Source organism: Chrysochloris asiatica, unplaced genomic scaffold (assembly GCF_000296735.1).
Source record: "Chrysochloris asiatica unplaced genomic scaffold, ChrAsi1.0 scaffold00004, whole genome shotgun sequence".
Taxonomy (NCBI): domain Eukaryota; kingdom Metazoa; phylum Chordata; class Mammalia; order Afrosoricida; family Chrysochloridae; genus Chrysochloris; species Chrysochloris asiatica.
The window spans coordinates 5,661,740-5,679,538 of record NW_006408522.1 but is presented as its reverse complement, the minus strand read 5'-3'; the positions used below and the strand labels follow the sequence as shown (position 1 = coordinate 5,679,538).

The window sequence follows — 17,799 nt, the reverse complement described above, 5'->3', positions numbered from 1 at the left end:
GATCAAACTAATTTTGACTAACCACAAATCACAGTTTTAAGTTTGAAAAATATATTCCTTATAACTTACACTTTTGATATTCAGAAGAAAATCCTAGAAGTATTTGCTAATGTTTTGAGGGAATTTATTTTTGTTGATCTACAGTGTTCTCTAGTAGTGAAGTCCCAGAGTACATCAGAAAAGTCAGTGCCTACTTTCTTAGCACAATGCCTTTTCCACTTTCACTGGCACTTAAACATGCCTCATCACTTCTTTCAGAAGTGTTTCCTTATCTTTGATTTTGGAGAGCTTGACTATGATATGTCTTGGTGATTTTCTTTTGGGGTCTATCCTTCCTGGGGTTCGTTGAGCTTCCTGAATGTTTATCTTTTCACTTTTCAGGATGTTAGAGAAATATTCTTCCAGCAGTTCTTCAACTATTTCCTCTGTGGACTTGTATGATTCTTCTTGTTCTGGAATGCTGGTAATTCTTAAGTTATTCCTCTTTATGTTGTCCAACATGAATCTTAGACCTTCTTCAAAATTTTTTTATCCTTTTTTGTGTTTGTTCTTCTATCTTAGTGGTATTGAGAGATACCAGCTCACTGTTTCTGCCTTCCATCTCATCTATTCTACTCCTCTGCCCTTTCAGAGTGTTCTCTATTTCTGATATTTTGTTATTGATCGTTTGGACCTCTTTCTGTAGGCTTTGAGTTATTTCCAAAGCTGTATGTATCTTATTTGATTGTTCCTGTAGCACTTTCCTGACTTCTTCCTTATTTTTCTCAACTCCATTGTAAAGTGTTTTGCAACATTTTATGATCATTTTTCTGAATTCCTTCTCAGGCATTTCCAAGGCCTGCCCTCCTTCCTGAATGGAGTCCAGGTCTATTTCTAGGTCATTTATCTCACACATTTTATCTTGTTTCTGGACATGTGCTGACATGGTCATCTGCTTTTGCTTCTTGGACATGTTTAGTGTTTATCTATGGTCTTAATACTTAATTGAGTATGTGTTTTGGTATTTTTTATGCTTTCTGATTGCTTCCAGGAAGATGTGATCAGGATGTGGGCTTCCCTTTTCACTCTTCTTATTGTTTAACACAGAGTAACTTTCACAGGTTTTGTCTGTTTCCCTGGCATATGGCAGTTGGTATTGGTTCTTGCCTGCATTTTGGTGTTTTATAGAGTGTGACTGTAGGTTGGCTGTATGGCAGCAGTTGTTGACTCTTCTTGTGTAATATAGGGAGACAAAGAGTCCTCCAAAGGCAGAAGGGGGGAGTATATAACAGCAAAACAACACCAGCAAAAAAAAAAAAAATGAGAGAAAGAAAAAAAGACTGAAAAACAGCAACAACAAAAACAAGACTGATACTGCAGTCTCTAATCACAGAAAAGGGAGAGAGGGAGAGAAGAAAAAGAAAGGGGGAAAAAAAAATCTGTAGCCTAATACGAGTATGACTTTAATGTCTTCTCTTCAGCTTACTGCCTTCAAAACTGCCCAAGAGATTCCAAGATGCCAGTGTTTGTTGTTATGCTACACCTCACGCTCCAATCCAACCTTCGGCCTATTTTGCTTTTAAACTCTGTTTCCCTCCCTACAGCCCTCTCCTCCTTCTCTTTCCTGTGTTAAAAAACAGAACAAAAAGCAAACAAGAAAAGTTCATAGACTACTCTTGGGGTGAGTATCCATCAGCCATTTGGTCTGAAGTGGAAACTGTCTCTTTAAATTTCGAGAAGATCTGTGCATATGCATAGTAGAACCCTCCGAGGGTGGGGCTGGGGTGTCCACTAGCTCAGGCACCCCTATAGTCACCAGAATGGAGGTACGCAGACAGCAAGGGACCAACGAACAGATACCAAAAAAAAGAATGTCCACACCTCTATCTCCGCGGCTCTGTCAGGCGTCCGTGGCTGCCCTGATTCTTTCCCCGCTTGACCCCACATAAGATGGCGGCTCCTGGAGCAGTTGAGTATCCCAAACCAGAAAGCAATGGATTTCTTGCTTCTGCCACAAACTCCCCCAGCTGTTAAGTCTTCCAACCTTCTAAATATTCCTTTATATGTGGTTCAGAGTTCTGGGACCAACCCCTGAGCCTTCTTGGTCCTGTATTCTCTGTTGTTGCTGGCAGAGCTCATCACTGCACCTCCACCCAATCTGCCATCTTGCTGGTCTCCCTTGCATCATCACTTCTTAAACTATAAGTTGCTTAAGGGCAGCAAGAGCAGTTATGAGATTTCTCAGAACCCACAAGTGACCAGTAAAGTCAGGTGTCCTCAACCAGAGGGAACTTAAAAATAAACCTATTCATCTACACTGTGATTTCAATATGTAAAATTATGTAATATGCAGAAAGTAACATGTAAGACAGCTTTGCTGTTAAAGTGGTGAGCCTCGGTATCATTAGCTTACGTCTTCTTTAATGCTGTTTTTATATTCACTTTAACATAAAAACCTAATTTATGTGCAATACTTTCACACACAAAAAATGTTTCCAAACATATCGTTACCTGCTCTTGCTAGCAATGTGCGAGCAGCTAAATCAAACTTATGCCTTCTTGTTACTGCTGAGCGCCCCCTAGCTGGTGGTCCACTTCCAGAAGCTGCATTCTCTGTATGATCCAGATTATCAGGGCTACAAATCCAAGTTACAAAGAAACACAGTTAAAAAATATAAACCATAAAATGAAAGTATAGGTACAAGCTTGTTTTTGTATTACTTTTTCCTTCAAATATCACTGAGAATAAGATACATTTATGATAAACTTTGAAACATCTTACATGCCTTATAAAACTCCTAAATTACATCCTGTGCCTTGAGCAATAATTTTATCTCATTTTGAACTTTGCCAGCAATAAAATGCCTAAAGCACATTTAAATTCAAATGATTAAGTAAATCCTAAATAATCAAATAATTAAGAACGTGAAACAATTGGGAATCCCTGCTTCCAAGAAATAAATTATTGCAAAATAAGTTATGAAAAATTTTATAGGATATTGCTGAATATTTTATTACATCCTATTTTAAGCTAGCTAGCTATTATCATAGCTGTCACTTTGAGGACTAAGGTGAGCTTGATCCAAGCCATGGTATTTTCAATAGTCTCATATACATGTGAAAGTTGACAACGAATAAGGAGACAGTAGAAGAATTATGGTGTTGGAGAAGAATATTAAAAGTACCATGGACTGCCAGAAGAACAAACAAAGCTTGGAAGAAGTACAACCAGAATGTTCCTTAGAAGACAGGATGGTAAGACTTTGTATCTCATACTTCAGACATGCTACCAGGAGGGACCAGTCTCTGGAGAAGGTTATCATGCTTGGTAAAATGGAGGATTGGCAAAAAAAGAGGAAGACCCCCAATGAGATGGATTAACTCAGCAATGGGTTCAAAACATCAATTGTGAGGATAGCCCAATACCGGGCAGTGTTTCATTCTGTTGTACAAAGGGTTGTGAGAGTCAGAACTAACTCAACTACAAAAAAATTATCACAGGATTCTTTTATCATTTAAAAAGAGGGTTTATTGCTGTTTAAAACTGGACGTTAAAAACTATAGAAAAGAGAAAATATAAATTTAATTATTATTAAGAGTAAATATTTTAAATCCTTTTCTATCAAATACATTGATGAAATCAATTTCTAATATTAAAGTGAATATTCTAGTTTATACCATTTGTATGTGATACATACTTTTTCAGCATATATTGTTTTTTAGGGTATGTTTTATTTTTAAATAAACTTTTTTTAGGTTTTTATTCTTTCAGCTCAATTATATACAAAAATTATGCATTTTTTTCTTTCCATAAAAGCAACTATTCAAGTCAAAACTTGTCATCTTCACATAAAAATGCATTTGTAACAGAAAAGCTCACATTTCTATATCTATGATTATCAACTTAACAAACCATTAGAAATATTTATTAGGGGACATAAATGGAACACCTGGGTCACCATTTATGACACATGAAAAAGACAAATGGAAATGGGAGTCTCACCTTTCACTAAAGCCTTCTTCTATTTCAGCAGCATCAGCTGATGGTATGTCTCCTGGAGATTGTAAGTAACAGGGATCATTGGATTTCCCACTGCCCAGCACTGCCACTCCATGCCTTGGCTCAGCTGTGCTGCCTGACTGGGGCTCTTCCTCATCCTCATGCCCAGGGTGCTCTATCATCCACATGGCAAGGACAGTGATGTTCTGGGCATCAGCCTCTCCTCGAGCACCTCAATAGGGGGCGGAAAAAAAAGTCTAATGCTGACTTCAAAGTTATTCACAGTATAAAATTAGTTTGTTATGATGGCCTTACAACTAAGTCAGGCATTAAATATCTTACCAAACTTCATGACCTCTTAAAAACATGTTACCTCTAATAAGATAGGACTTCTCAGACATGCATATAAAACCAAACCCAACCCACTGCTGTCAAGTCAGTTCTGACTAGAGCAACCCTACAGGTCAGAGTAGAACAGCCCCACAGAAGCAGACAGTGTCACCTTTTCCTGAAGAGCAGCTGCTGGGTTGAACCCCTGAACTTTTTTAACCCATGGCACCACCAGAGATCCCTTGCATATGTTGTTGTTGTTAAGTGCCATCAAGTCGGTTCCAACTCATAAGGTTGGCAGTCCAGTACTTATCCTACAGCACACCAGGACTCCCCCTTGCATATAATGACACATAGAAACTTATCATACCTGTGGCTTCCATGGCTTTAGCAATTTGGCGGAGAGAGAACCCCATTTCCAGCAAGGGCACTGCAATTGCAGGAGGAGGAGGGGAAGTTGAGAGTCTACTGCTTGGGTCTGACAGGGCTGAGACAAAAGGAGTAAAGTAAAGGCCTAAATATCACCACAAACCATGTGTAAAAAGTTTACTTAGAGTAATCATAAACCCCCAACTTCTTTTCCAAATAGCCATAATTCAATCTATAGCTTCAGAAAACTGTTCAGTTTGATGGGGACAATTTCCTCTTTGTTAAAATTACAGTTTTACCTTCAAAGAAGATAAAATACCCACATAATATTGTCCCATACATCTGGACTGCTAAGAAGTCTGGATGTCATCATGACAGCATATACACACCTGTGCGGTTAACTGGCCTTGCTGACTGGGAATCAGGAGAAGTTAAGCTTTGCCTCCTTCCTACTTCATCAGAAGGAGAAGTTGGTAATGATGAGATCGGTGGAGTCTGTGCACGACGAGTGGGAAGTACGGTGGTAGTTGGGTAACTAGAGAACATTTGCCTTTAAAAAAACAATAGTGTTCACAATAAAAATCCAATTAGTAAATGATATATACATCATCATCTTATAGAATAATATGAAGCTTGAAAATTACATAGGTTAGCTATAGTTTAATGGGGGAGGGGGAAGACTCCTTAGTTTTAAAAATCATTATCTCATAGAGTGATAAGTAAGTAAAACTTATCATTTAACAAAATGCAGGCAACATAGCAAGCAGGAAAACACAGCAGTGAATAAAATATCACTGCCTACAATATTGAGATAACAGTCACAATTATTTTGGTAGTCACATAATGTAATAGTGAGAGAATAAAGAAGAAAAGCACTAGACTGCTAACCACAAGTTCAGCAGTTCAACCCCACCAGTCACTCCTTGGAAACCCTGAAACAAGGTCGCTATGAGTTGCAACCGACTCGACGGCACTTAACAAGAAGAACTTTTTAAGCAATTAAAAATACTAACTGTATTAGACAAAGGACTAATCTGTAAAATTTATAGAAAACTAAAACATCTCTACAAGAAAAAGACAAACCACTCAATTAAAAAACAGGCAGAGGACATGAAAAGACACTTTACCAAAAAAGTCATTCAGGCAGCCAACAAACATATGAAGAAATGTTCATGATCATTAGTCGTGGTAGTTGACGTTAAGTGCCATGGAGTCAGTTCCGACTTATAGTGATCATATACAATTTCCGAAGAGTTGTAAATCTAAACAATGAAGTGTCATCTCATACCAACAATAGCAAAGTTAAAAAAAAACAAAACACACACACACCAGAAAACAACAAATGCTGGTGAGGGTGTGGAAAAGACTGGGACTTTCTTACATTGCTGGTGGGACTGCAAAATGGTGCAACCACTGTGGAAAATGATAAAGTGCTTCCTCAGAAAGTTGTAAACAAAAATACCATATGACCCAGCAATCCCTCTACTTGGTATATACCCACAAGAAATAAGAACCATGAGTCAATATACGCACATCCATGTGCATTGCAGCATAATAGCAAAAAGATGCAGTTAGCCTAAATGACCATCAATGGAAGAATGGATAAACTAACTTTGGTATATACACACAATGGAACACTATGCAATGTTAATGACTAACGATGAATTTGCACAACACCTCATAACATGGATGAACCTAGAGGACATTATTCTGAGTGAAAGCCAATCACAAAAAGACAAATATTGTATGAGACCACTATTGTAAAAACTCAAGAAAAGATTTTCATACTAAAAGAAATATGTTTTGATGGTTACCAGGGGTGAGAGGAAGGGGAGAGTAGTTCATTAGCTAGAAGGTAGACACATGTTAGCTTGGGTGACATGGAGAGCAATACACAAGAAGAGGGAAGTTGGTAGAATTATGGAAACAGGTGAAGACACAGGGAGATATGCAAAGATTAACAGGGATAGAGGTAAACAGTGTTATAAACACAACCCTGGAACAACAGTTTAATGCAGATTTGTTGTTGCTAAGTGCTGTCGAGTCGGTTCTAACCTATAGCAACCCTGTATAGGGTTTCTGAGGAGTGACTGGTGAGCTTGAACCACCAACTTTGCAGTTCAAATGGCTTTGCAGTCTGGCACATTAACCTACAGCACCACACAGGTAGATAACATGAATAGATACACAGACTGAACGGCTATCATTGGGAAAGTGGGAGTATACCCACAAATACATTAGGGTTTGAAAGAGAATATTCACACATGTGTATTTACTTTTGCTGCAAACACACCTATGAATGTGGTGGAGCATACATCAGGCAAAATGATGAACACTAGTTAGATATCATCAAACATCTTAAGGCAATGAGTTCCTGGGCCTGGAGCTCAGAACCAAAGTCTCAGGTCAACTGGCATAAAGTGGTCCACAAAGACAAAGTTCTACATACAACTCTGGTGAAGAGTGACTGGGATCTTAAAAGCTCATGAGTAGATATGTAAGGTGCAACTACTGTCTCTTCATGTGCAGAAGAAAGAAGAGGGATGAGAATTAAAAATCCTTGGAATCAATTAGTCCAACAAACCAATGGAAAAGTTGAACAATAGTCACTAGGACTCTGAGACCAGAAGAACTAGATGGTGCTCAGCTACAACTACCAACTGCTCTGAAAGGGATCATATTAGAAGGTCTCAGAGAAAGTGGGAGAAAATGTGTTAAAAAAAACTCAAAATTATAAAAAAGATCACACTTACTGGTCAGAAAGAGACTGGAAGAGCCCAAGACCATGGCCCTCAACCACCCTTCAAGTCTGGAAAAGAATTCACTCTTTTGGCCCAATTTTCAGTCAAGCAGTAGATATGTACATAGGGGGACAACACCACTAGTAACGTCTGCTCACCATGAGCACCATAAGGTCAATCATTCAAGATAAAAAAGGCAATATATGCCTAAGGTTGAGAAGTAAGGTGGAATGGAAATAGGAACCACAGGGAGGAAGTGGGATAACTGTTGTTTCATGGAGGGGATTACAATCATTAAGATAAAACAAAGTGTACAATTTATTGAATAAAAAACTAATGATATTCTCTGTAAACCTCCACTCAATTCACAATAAAAAGTTAAAAAACAAACAAAAACCACTGTCCAACTAGTGTCAAATAACTGTGATGGTATCCACATAGGGGGCAGGAGTTTTCTATAAATGACTTTTCACCAGGCTGACAACTGAAGCTTGCATATAGTCCCTAGCCAACAGCAGGGAAATAAAGACTGAAAAAGGAGTCCAAAGGCCTGGTGAGTTTTTAGGAACAAAGGGCTATTATTTTACCACTGATTCCTATGATTACCCTAACCAGAAGGTGAAAGGAAACAAGGATTGATAATGCTACTGATCCTTTGTGGATGCTTTCAATTCTCTCATTAAACAATAAATTAAACAAACCCATTACCACTGAGTTGATTTTGACTCATAGTGACCCTATACAATTTCCAAGGCTGTAAATCTTTATAGAAGCACAACATCCTCATTCAAAATGGCTGGTGGGTTTTAACCACCATCCTTTTGGTTAGCAGCCAAGCGCTTAATCACTGTGTCAAAACCATATTAGCATATCCTATCATTGTGTTTTCAATAGCCTCATATGGATGCGAATGCTGGACAGTGAATAAGGAAGATCGTAGAAGAATTGATGCCTTTGAGTTGTGGCCATGGACTGCCAAAAGAACCAATAGATCTGTTTTGGAAGAAGTGCAGCCAGAGTGCTCCTTGGAGGCCAGGATGGCTAAGCTTCGTCTCTCCTACTTTGGACATATTGTCTGGAGGAAACAATTGTTGGAGAAGGATGTCATGCTGGGTAAGGTGGAGGGTCAGAGAAAAAGAGGAAGACCTCTAACGAGATGGATTGGCCAGGTGGCATCATTGATGGACTCAAGTGTGGCAGCGCTAGTGAGGGTGGCCCAGGACCGGACATTGTTTCGTTCTGCTGTGCATAGGGTCGCTATGAGTCGGTTCCGACTCGCTGGCACCTGACAACAACAACAATCATTCCTTTCTCTTATCTTAAACAGCAGCACCTCTTGGAACTGTGTTACTCAAATGAGAAGGCTGAGGCCTGAGATACAGTTAATGGCCTGAGAAGACTGGCCTTCCACGTGTTAATTCTTCTTTTTGGATGTGCGCATTTATCGAAATGAATTGACCTCTCAGCACCACTTTCTCCATATTCCAAAGATTTTGGCATGTTGTGTTTCCCTTCTCATTTGTTTTTAGGAACTTTATGAATTCACATTTGATTCCTTCTAATACCCAGTTGCTTTTCAGCAAGGTGTTATTCAGTTTCCATGTATTTGACTTTATTTCCTTGGTCTTATTGTTGATCTCTAGTTTTATAACATTGTGAACTAAAAAGATGCTTTGTAGTATTTTGATGTTTTTAAATTTAATGAAGGCTTGCTTTCTGACCTTCATATGGTCAATTCTGGAAAATGTTCCATGTGCACAGGAAAAGAGTGTATATTGTGCTGTTGTTGGGTTGAATAGGAGGTCAAGTTGGTTGATGATGCTGTTTAGTTCCTCTGTGGTTTGTCAAGTTTCTTTCTGGTTGTTCTATCCCTTTTTGAAAGTGGCATATTAAAATCTCCCACTATAATTGTAATTTATCTATTTCTTTCTTCAATTCTAGAAGTGTTTGTTTCATGCTCTTTCACTGGAGGCATAGATATTTATTACAGTTATGTCATCTTGCTCAACTGACCTTTTGATCATGAGGTAGTGTCCTTTATCTCTTATGCTGGGTTTTGTCTTAAAGTTCACTTTATCAGAGATTAGTATTGCCACTCCTGCTTGTTTATTGTTGCAGTTAGCTTGGTATATTTTTTCCCCAACCTTTAACTTTTAGTCTGTTTTTGTATTTGTGTGCGTAAGGTGTGTCTCTTGCAAGCAGCATATTGAAGGGGCTTGTTTTCTTATCCATTCTGCCACTCTCTGTCTCTTCACTGGTGTATTTAAATCCATTGACATGCAGTATAATTATTGCTAGGTATGAATTACTTGCTGTCATCATGTTAATTTTTTGTGGTGCTGTTCGTTCCTTTGTTATGGCATGCCTTCATCTGCTGAGTTCATGTTTTTTTGTGCTGTTTCTTGTCAATTTCGTCTTAGTTTTCATGTTTCCTTCTTCTGATTGGATCTTCATTTTCATGTTAAGTTGTGAAGTATGAACTTTCTGTGGGGTTTCCCTATAATCTATTAATTTTCCCCCCATTTAAGACAGTCTATTGTATCCTGTAATCTACCTGACCTCCTCACCACCTGGATCTCTGTTCCTGTTTTTCCCTTCTTTGACACTGTTAATATTTTGATCTTTGGTTGGCCTCACAGGTCCTCTGAATTCATTGATATAATTTTGTTCTGATCTGAACTCTGCTATCTCGTGACTAAGTTCCAGGTGGTGTTGCCACGACTGTCAATCTTTGGTTGTTGTCTATTCTTGCTGGGTTTCATTCCAAAGACTTCCTTTAGGATGTTTTGAAGTGCTGGATTGGCTTTAAGACAAAATCTCTTAGCTTCTGTTTATCCTGAAATGTTTTGATTGCACCATCGTATTTGATTGACAGTTTTGCTGGACAGATGATTCTTGGTGGGCAGTTTTTTTCTTTTAGGGTTTTATATATGTCGCCCCATTGCCTTCATGCCTGCATAGTTTCTGCTGAGAAGTCAGAGCTTAATCTGGTTTGCTTGCCTTTGTAGGTAACACTTATCTTTTCCCTGGCTGCTTTTAGGATTCTCTCCTTGTCTTTGATTTTTGACAGCTTGATTATGATACATCTTGGTGATTTCTTTTGGGGTCTATCCTTCCTGGAGTTCGTTCAGCTTCTTGAATGTTTATCTTCTCAGCCTTCAAGATGTTAGGGAAATTTTCTTCCAGTAGTTACTCAACTATCTCCTCTGTGGACTTCTGTGATTCTTCCTGTTCCAGGATGCCAATAATTGTTGTTATTCCTCTTTGTGTTATCCAGCATGAATGTTAGGCTCACTTCAGATTTTTTTTTTTTTTTGCTTGCTTTTCTATCTTAGCAGTATTGAGAGATCTGTATTCCAGCTTGCTGGTTCTGGTTTCCATATCTTCAATTCTACTTTTTTGCCCTTTCAGTGTATTATCCATTTCTGATATTTTATTATTAATTATCTGGACCTCTTTTTTTCTGGTTTTGAATTGTTTCCAATGCTGTATCTATCTTGTTTGATTGCTCCTGTAGCATTTTTCCTTTTTGGAGCATATGAATTTGTTTCCATATCACATTCTTCTGAATTCCTTCTCAGGAAGATCCAAAACCTGCTCTTCTTCTACTGGAAATACTGTGTTTCCAGTTCATTTGTCTCAGTTACTCTTTTCTGTTTCAGGACATGTTTTGAGATCTTTTGTTGTGTTTTCCTTGACATTTTCAGTAGTTAGGTGGATTTTTAATGCTTAAATGGGTGTATGTTGCTGTATTGTTAAATTGCTAAATTGCTGAGTGTCTCTTGGTGCATATGATCTGGAGATAGGCTTTCCTTTTCGCATGTAATGTCTAGCAGCTGGTATTGGCTCCTGTCCCAATGGTGAGATATTATGGAGTATGATTGTAACTTGGCTATATGGTCACAATTGCTGTCTCTTCTTGGGTAAAGTAGGGAGAAAAAGCTCCCATGCTCAGGAAAAAAAGTGTGATCAAAAGAAGCCAAAACAGAAGTGATATAAAAGCAGATACAAAAACAACCACTCCAAAACAAAAATAAAACTATAGCTGTCTGACCGGTGGCAGGAGTAAAGGGTTCCACCCAGGTCAACTTTAGGGTTGAGTCCTAGGGTCAGAAGTCATAAGCAGCTGCCAAAGGGTCAGTCCATAGGACCAACTGGGATCCTCCTCTCTGTGCTGTGGGAAAACTGTGTGCACCCAATCTGCCTGAGGTGGCTGGGCTGCGCAGAGAGGACACAACAGGGAAAAGGAGGAAAAAATGTGTAGAATCCCCCACTCCTCTTTTTTCAAATGCTGCTGCTCGGGTTTCACTGTGTCAGTCTGGCTGTGGCACTGCCCTCTGAACACAGCCTGGGCGGGAGTGCTCCGCAGGCAGAGTCCCGAGCCTTGATAGATTCCAGAATTGCAGTATTTTCCTTTATACAGTGATTTTTCCACCAGTGGGCGTGGGAAACTGACGCCCTGCACCTTATACTAGGATCCAGAGCTCTGGAGCAGCTCCATAAAAGCACCTTCTCTGGATTTTTGGCACCTCCCCGACGGAGCTCGTCCTGACTCTGCTTGTCCCGCCTCCAAAATCGGAAATCGAGACTGGCCATCCAGTAAGCATTACCCAGTAGTGACTAGGTAATGGTAACTACTTAGTTAGTGCTCCTTCTACCCAAGATTGGAGCAGAAATGTAATGGTTCCCAAAGTGTGAACTGAAGACCACTTCCTCAGAAGCACCGGAAAATTTAATTGAAATGCAGACCTACCAAATCAGACTTTCGGGGGTGTGAGGGATGGGGGATACAGCTCCAGAGCTTTAAAAAGCTCCCCATATGGTTATTGTGCACACCAATAATTGAGAACAACTATAATAATAAAAGCTTTGGTAGCATAGTGGTTACGAGTCAGGCTGCCAACCTCAAGGTCAGCAGTTCAAAACTACCGCGGTTCCACAGGAGAAAGATGAGGCATTCTGCTCCTGTAAAGATTTACAGCCTCGGAAACCCTGTGCAGGGCCACTATGAGTAGGAACCTACTCCATGGTTCTTAACAACAACATAATAATAACAGCCCTCCTCTTCTACACTCTAAGGTCTCTGACTTCACATTTGGAACAATAATGATCTGTCAACTAAGGTAAGGGGAGAGGGAGGCTAACCATTCTGCTTCTCTTATTTCATTTAAGAGAACTCACAAATGTCCAAAGGTCCTCTTTCAAAGAGCTTTATTCTGTGTATATATTTGGCAAACTAGAGCAAAAAGAAATTTAAGTCAGTAACCATTACTTGAAGTTTACAAGCCTTTACAAACCAAAACAGGATTTCCTGAAGAAGTATCATATGACAAGTTCTTTGATTTAGAAAATAAACTAGATCTTATAATAATTAAGCAATTATGCTTAATTGTGAAATAACCTGAGAAGAGACAATCAATTCAATGGAAATGAACCTTTTTTTTTTTTTTTTTCCTTTTAGGAAAAATAAAAAGATCAGAAACCCAGCCAAAATACAAAAGGGAAAAAAGATCATAATATAGATAACTGATAATCACAGTAGCATAGTTGATAAGCTCTGTGCTATCACTATGAGACTTTAGGAAAAATCATTAAATTTCTCTGAGGGGATTTTCAATTTTAGGAAAATGAGTTTGAACATATAGCTTTCTTCTATATTCCTTCCTTCTAACTCTAGAATGCCATAATTCAGCTGGGCACCTTATGCATTTAAAAGAGCAATCACTTGTTTCATCACCATGGACATTAGTATGGCAGGCATTCAAGGTCAACTTTTCTACCTGAGAAGACTAAGTGGCATCACTCCTGGGGACTCAGATGCAGGCACTGTTTCAGTGTCAGTGACTGGAGTGGTGGCAGTTGTGGTGTCCTCTAGGGAGCTGCTCATAAAGGAAGTTGTGCTTGAGGCTGATGGGCTAGTGGTAACCGGTGTCTGTGCTTGCTGGGCTTGGTCACTTTCTTCAGTTTGTTGATCAATTTCTGTAACACAAGGCAAAGGTTAAGAAAGTAGTACAGATTTGTGTTTTCAAGAGTGACAATGGGATGGAAAACTTTCAATTTGAAAAAATTTATAAATATCTTTCAGAAGTATCGATTTCTATTAAAGAATTACAGAAGAATAAATGCTTACATATACAAACACATATTCTTTCATTCACTATTGTATTCATTACTCTAAACTCTACAAACAAAAAAATAACAAGCCTTTGTCATTACTAATTTCTTTTTTAAAAGAAGAGGGCTCCCTCTTGCAGTGTATAGGACCTTAGGTGGAATCCTGAGCCCCATCCAGAACCTTCTGAGGTGGGACATTCCCACTAGAAAGGACAAGCAAACCAGCCTGGAACAGCTAGAGTGATGGGAAAATACATCTTCAAAGAAAGATCATTAGGAATAACCCAAAACAAAAATGGCACTATGACTGGCTACTATAAGAATAAGCAAGTTGCTCACTGGGAAGCCATCAAGGCAAGTAATCAAGTCCCTCCAGGACAAACCCCCTCTCTAAGACTGAAACTCAAAGGACACACATGAGCCAGGCATGTAAGCTTGCTGGAGACCACACTGGTCTACTGGTAAGTGGAAGAGGGGGAAAGTCAGCAATGATGAAATGGGCTGAGTTCAACCATGTTCCCTAGACTCCCAATGACCTGGAGATGAGAAAGAGAAGAGGAAGGTCTGGTTGGTCCAAAGTTTGGTGAGACCTGGGGACACCTGAGCCCAAGGACAAGGACATAGTCACGGAGGGCTGGGGCTGAGAGTGAAGCATCCAGCTAATATGAAGTGAGGGGAGACATACAAGAACACCCAAACTTGCAGATAGTATCTATCTGACCTAGCCTTGATGGCTTGATAATCAGAACTCAATTAGAGGAAGATTTAAAAACAACAACAACACATACCTCCACCTCAGTTGAAACTTCCAATAAGAACACAGCCCTGGCCAAAGACTTCACTAAAATCTTAGGAAAAGCCTTGAGCCAAAGATATCCATCGTGCTAAGTCCCAAGCCATGGTATTTTCAATAACCTCAGATGCATGCGAAAGCTGGACTGTGAATAAGGAAGACAGTAGAAGAATTGATGCATTTGAGTTATGATGTCGGAGGAAAATATTGAAAGTACCATGGGCTGCCGAAAGAACCAAGAGATAGATCTGTGTTGGAAGAAGAGCTTCCAGAGTGCTCCTTGGAGGCCAGGAGTCTCATATGTCGGACATATTGTCAGGAGGGACCAGTCGCTGGAGAAGGATATCATGTTTGGTAGCGTGGAGGGTCAGAGAAAAAGAGGAAGGCCCCCAATGAGATGGATTGGCAAAGTGGCAGCATCAAAGGGCTCAAGTGTGGCAACAATTGTGGGGTTGGCCCAGGACTGGGGAGTTTTTGTACTGTTGGGCATAGGATCGCTATGAGCTGGTACTGACTCAATAGCACCTAGCAACAACAAATAAGTCATAACAGCTGCTTGGCCCACAGAAAATGTGAACTAATACATGTTGTTTTAAATAATAATAAATCTTCCAGACAACAAAAAAAGAAGAGTGCTCCCTTAAAAACAAAAAAGTAGTTGCTTTTAGTTTTAAGATTTGACAAGAGGTTCTCTAGCGATATCTAATCTTTAAAATTGTATTTCCAAGCACTCTGATTTTGACTGTCTCTATTTAATGTATACATAGGTCAGGATGAGAAGACATGTAAATACAAAAAAAAATTAGTAAAACCCCATACACTAAAAAGAATAACACCTGAAAAAATAAATGAAGAGTTATAAAAAATTTTAAATTAAAATGTTTAAAGTTTACACAAATATATGTATTATTACTATCTGGTACAGGAGCCTACAAATAAGCATAATCAAAACTAGAGTTACTGCAAAGATAGTTAACTCTTTTACGCTTTGTTAAATGGCCACATCCTTACATAATTTTCATGATCTTAACCTTATATACACCATGTACTTCTCTGGGCCTAGTTAGTACCTAAACTAAGAAAGGAAGGAAGTGAGTAGTGGGAAATAAAAGGAAGGAAGAAAAAGAACAAAAGGAAGGAAAAAAGCATGTTGGAAGCGTAGTGGTTACGAATTGGGCTGCAAACCAAAAGGTCAGCAGTTCGAAACTACCAGCTGCTCTGCGAGAGAAAGATGAGGCGTTCTGCTCCCGTTAAGATTTACAGCCTCGGAAACTCTGTACAGGGTTGCTATGAGTCAGAACCGACTCCACGGCACACAGCCACCAGTCACCAAGCCTGGTGTGGTGGTGTAGGTTAATGCACTGAACTGCAAGGTCGGTTTGAACCGTAAGGTCGATGGTTCAAGCTCATCAGTCACTCCTCAGAAACCCTATAACCAACTCGACGGCACTTAACAACAAGCTTCATGAAGGCAAGGGACATTGTTTTGTAACTGCTGACTTCTAAGAACCTAGAAAAATTCCTAGCACATAGTTGTTAAGAGCCAACGAGTCAGTTCTGACTCATAGTGAGTGATCCTGTATAGGGTTTCCTAGGCTTATCTTCATGGGAGCAGAAAGCCTCAACTTTCTCTCGATCTTTAGGTTCATAGCATATGGAGGCACTCAATAAATCTTTGCTGAATAAATTTCTATTTTATTTCAGAACTCATATCCAAAGGTGCTGAATGCTTGGTGTGGCCCTATAGGATCAGCACTGGGCTGCGAACCTCAAAGTCATCAGTTCAAACCCACAGTCATCCCTCGGAAATCCTATACAGGGGTCACTATGAGTCTGAACCGACTCGATGGCACTTAACAACAATAATCCAAAGGTGAGGAAAAAAGATAAAACAAGGTTTTTACACCCAATCTATATATAGTCTGTAAAGTTAGACTTTAAAATGTCTTATTATTTTAAATGTTAAATTTCAGTTTTACAACATGTAGTAATAATGACCAAGTTCTAATATTTGTGAAGGTTTAAAAGAGAAAATCTTAAGTAGACATGATTGTTAACATAAAAGAAACAAGAAAGATCTATCCTTTAAAGAAAAAAAGCGACAATTTCTTCGCACTTCGCCACCCCCAAAAGAAAATGTAAAAAAGTTATCAAATGCATTATTTCTGATAATTATAAATATAAATAATTTCAACAACAGGTCAAAGCTATAACAGTATATATGTATATACTGGATGACATACCTTGCTTAATTTTGCCCCCAAACTGGTCTTCCAAAAGCCCATGGACCACTAATTTGTAGATCATGGCTTGTGCACGCTCCAGATCAGCTAATCCCAATGCTCTCTTTATGGGTGACCGCATGACTGCTCGCTTTACCATGTGTCGCATCAAGAACTGCAGTGCTGCACGCATCTCTACATCTTCGTGAACAACTGGCGAGCTTGCACAATCTGAGTTGTGGCCATTTTCAGCCAGAACTTTGGGTATCAGCAACAGTTCAGCATATTTACTACAGCCAAGAAGAGCACTAAGTGATTTCATAGCACCGAGGTAGAGATAGGACAGCTGAACTGCTCTGATTTCTGACTGGGCTATGTCATGGTTTTTGGACACATGTTCATGATTTTTTCTTTTCCCTTCTGTTATTTGATGTTGGGGTTCCACACCTAGTGGTGTGGGATCTAAAGAAAATGAAGATATTTCATTTTCTGATTTGGAGCTTGTGGTACCCTGACTTTTGACATCATCAGACGTTAGGCCTACTCGCACATCTAAAGCAGAGTCACTCTCAGTTTTCTGCTCCACTTCCCCTTTCTCTTCAGACTCATGTCTGTGTTTCTTTTCATGTCGCTTGGTGCTCTGTTTCCCCATGTCTTCATGAATGCCAGTCAGATATGTTAGGTCCAGTAGCACAGAAGCTGTCAGGCCTCGGAATCGCGCCACATCGAACGGCAGTGGTTCACAGGGTTCCAGATTATACAATGGAGTATCACTAGGCGACCAAAAAGTTGGGAAGCTTTAATAAAGATCAGAATGACACAGGAAGAAGCAAGTGAGGGATAGACAAGAGGAAGGTACAAAAAATAATGTAGACAAAATAAGATGCATCATGTACACAGTACAGAAAATAATTTATACAAATTAAAGAAGTCATTACAAATGGGAAAAATGAGTCCATAAGGAGAAAATGGGGAGAAGTGATGCTAAATGAAAAAGCAATGAGATGTGCAAGGGCTTTCAAATAAGGATAGTCACTGTTATATAATGCAAGACAGTAACTGAACACAAAGGGGCAGGTAATAAATACTTCAGACTGTGTTCCATGCAGTCTCTGCTGCACCTACTCAATCCTGCTCGCGACTGTGAACAGCCACTGGTGTAGCAAAATGATTGAGTGTGACTGAATAATTGTATTTACAAAAAGAGGGGGATTTGGCCTGTAGGCAAGTAGTTTACTATTATTGATGTAA

General features: G+C 39.3%; 1 protein-coding gene across 1 annotated transcript in view; it reads right to left on the bottom strand.

The window, feature by feature from the left end:
- HERC1 (HECT and RLD domain containing E3 ubiquitin protein ligase family member 1) overlaps positions 1-17,799 on the bottom strand; it is a 257,233-nt gene that overhangs the window by 67,091 nt on the left and 172,343 nt on the right. Inside the window, 6 exon segments of the mRNA XM_006831850.1 lie at positions 2,491-2,615; positions 3,983-4,211; positions 4,680-4,796; positions 5,068-5,228; positions 13,200-13,398; positions 16,570-17,345. Of these exon segments, the coding sequence (XP_006831913.1) occupies positions 2,491-2,615; positions 3,983-4,211; positions 4,680-4,796; positions 5,068-5,228; positions 13,200-13,398; positions 16,570-17,345 (1,607 nt within the window).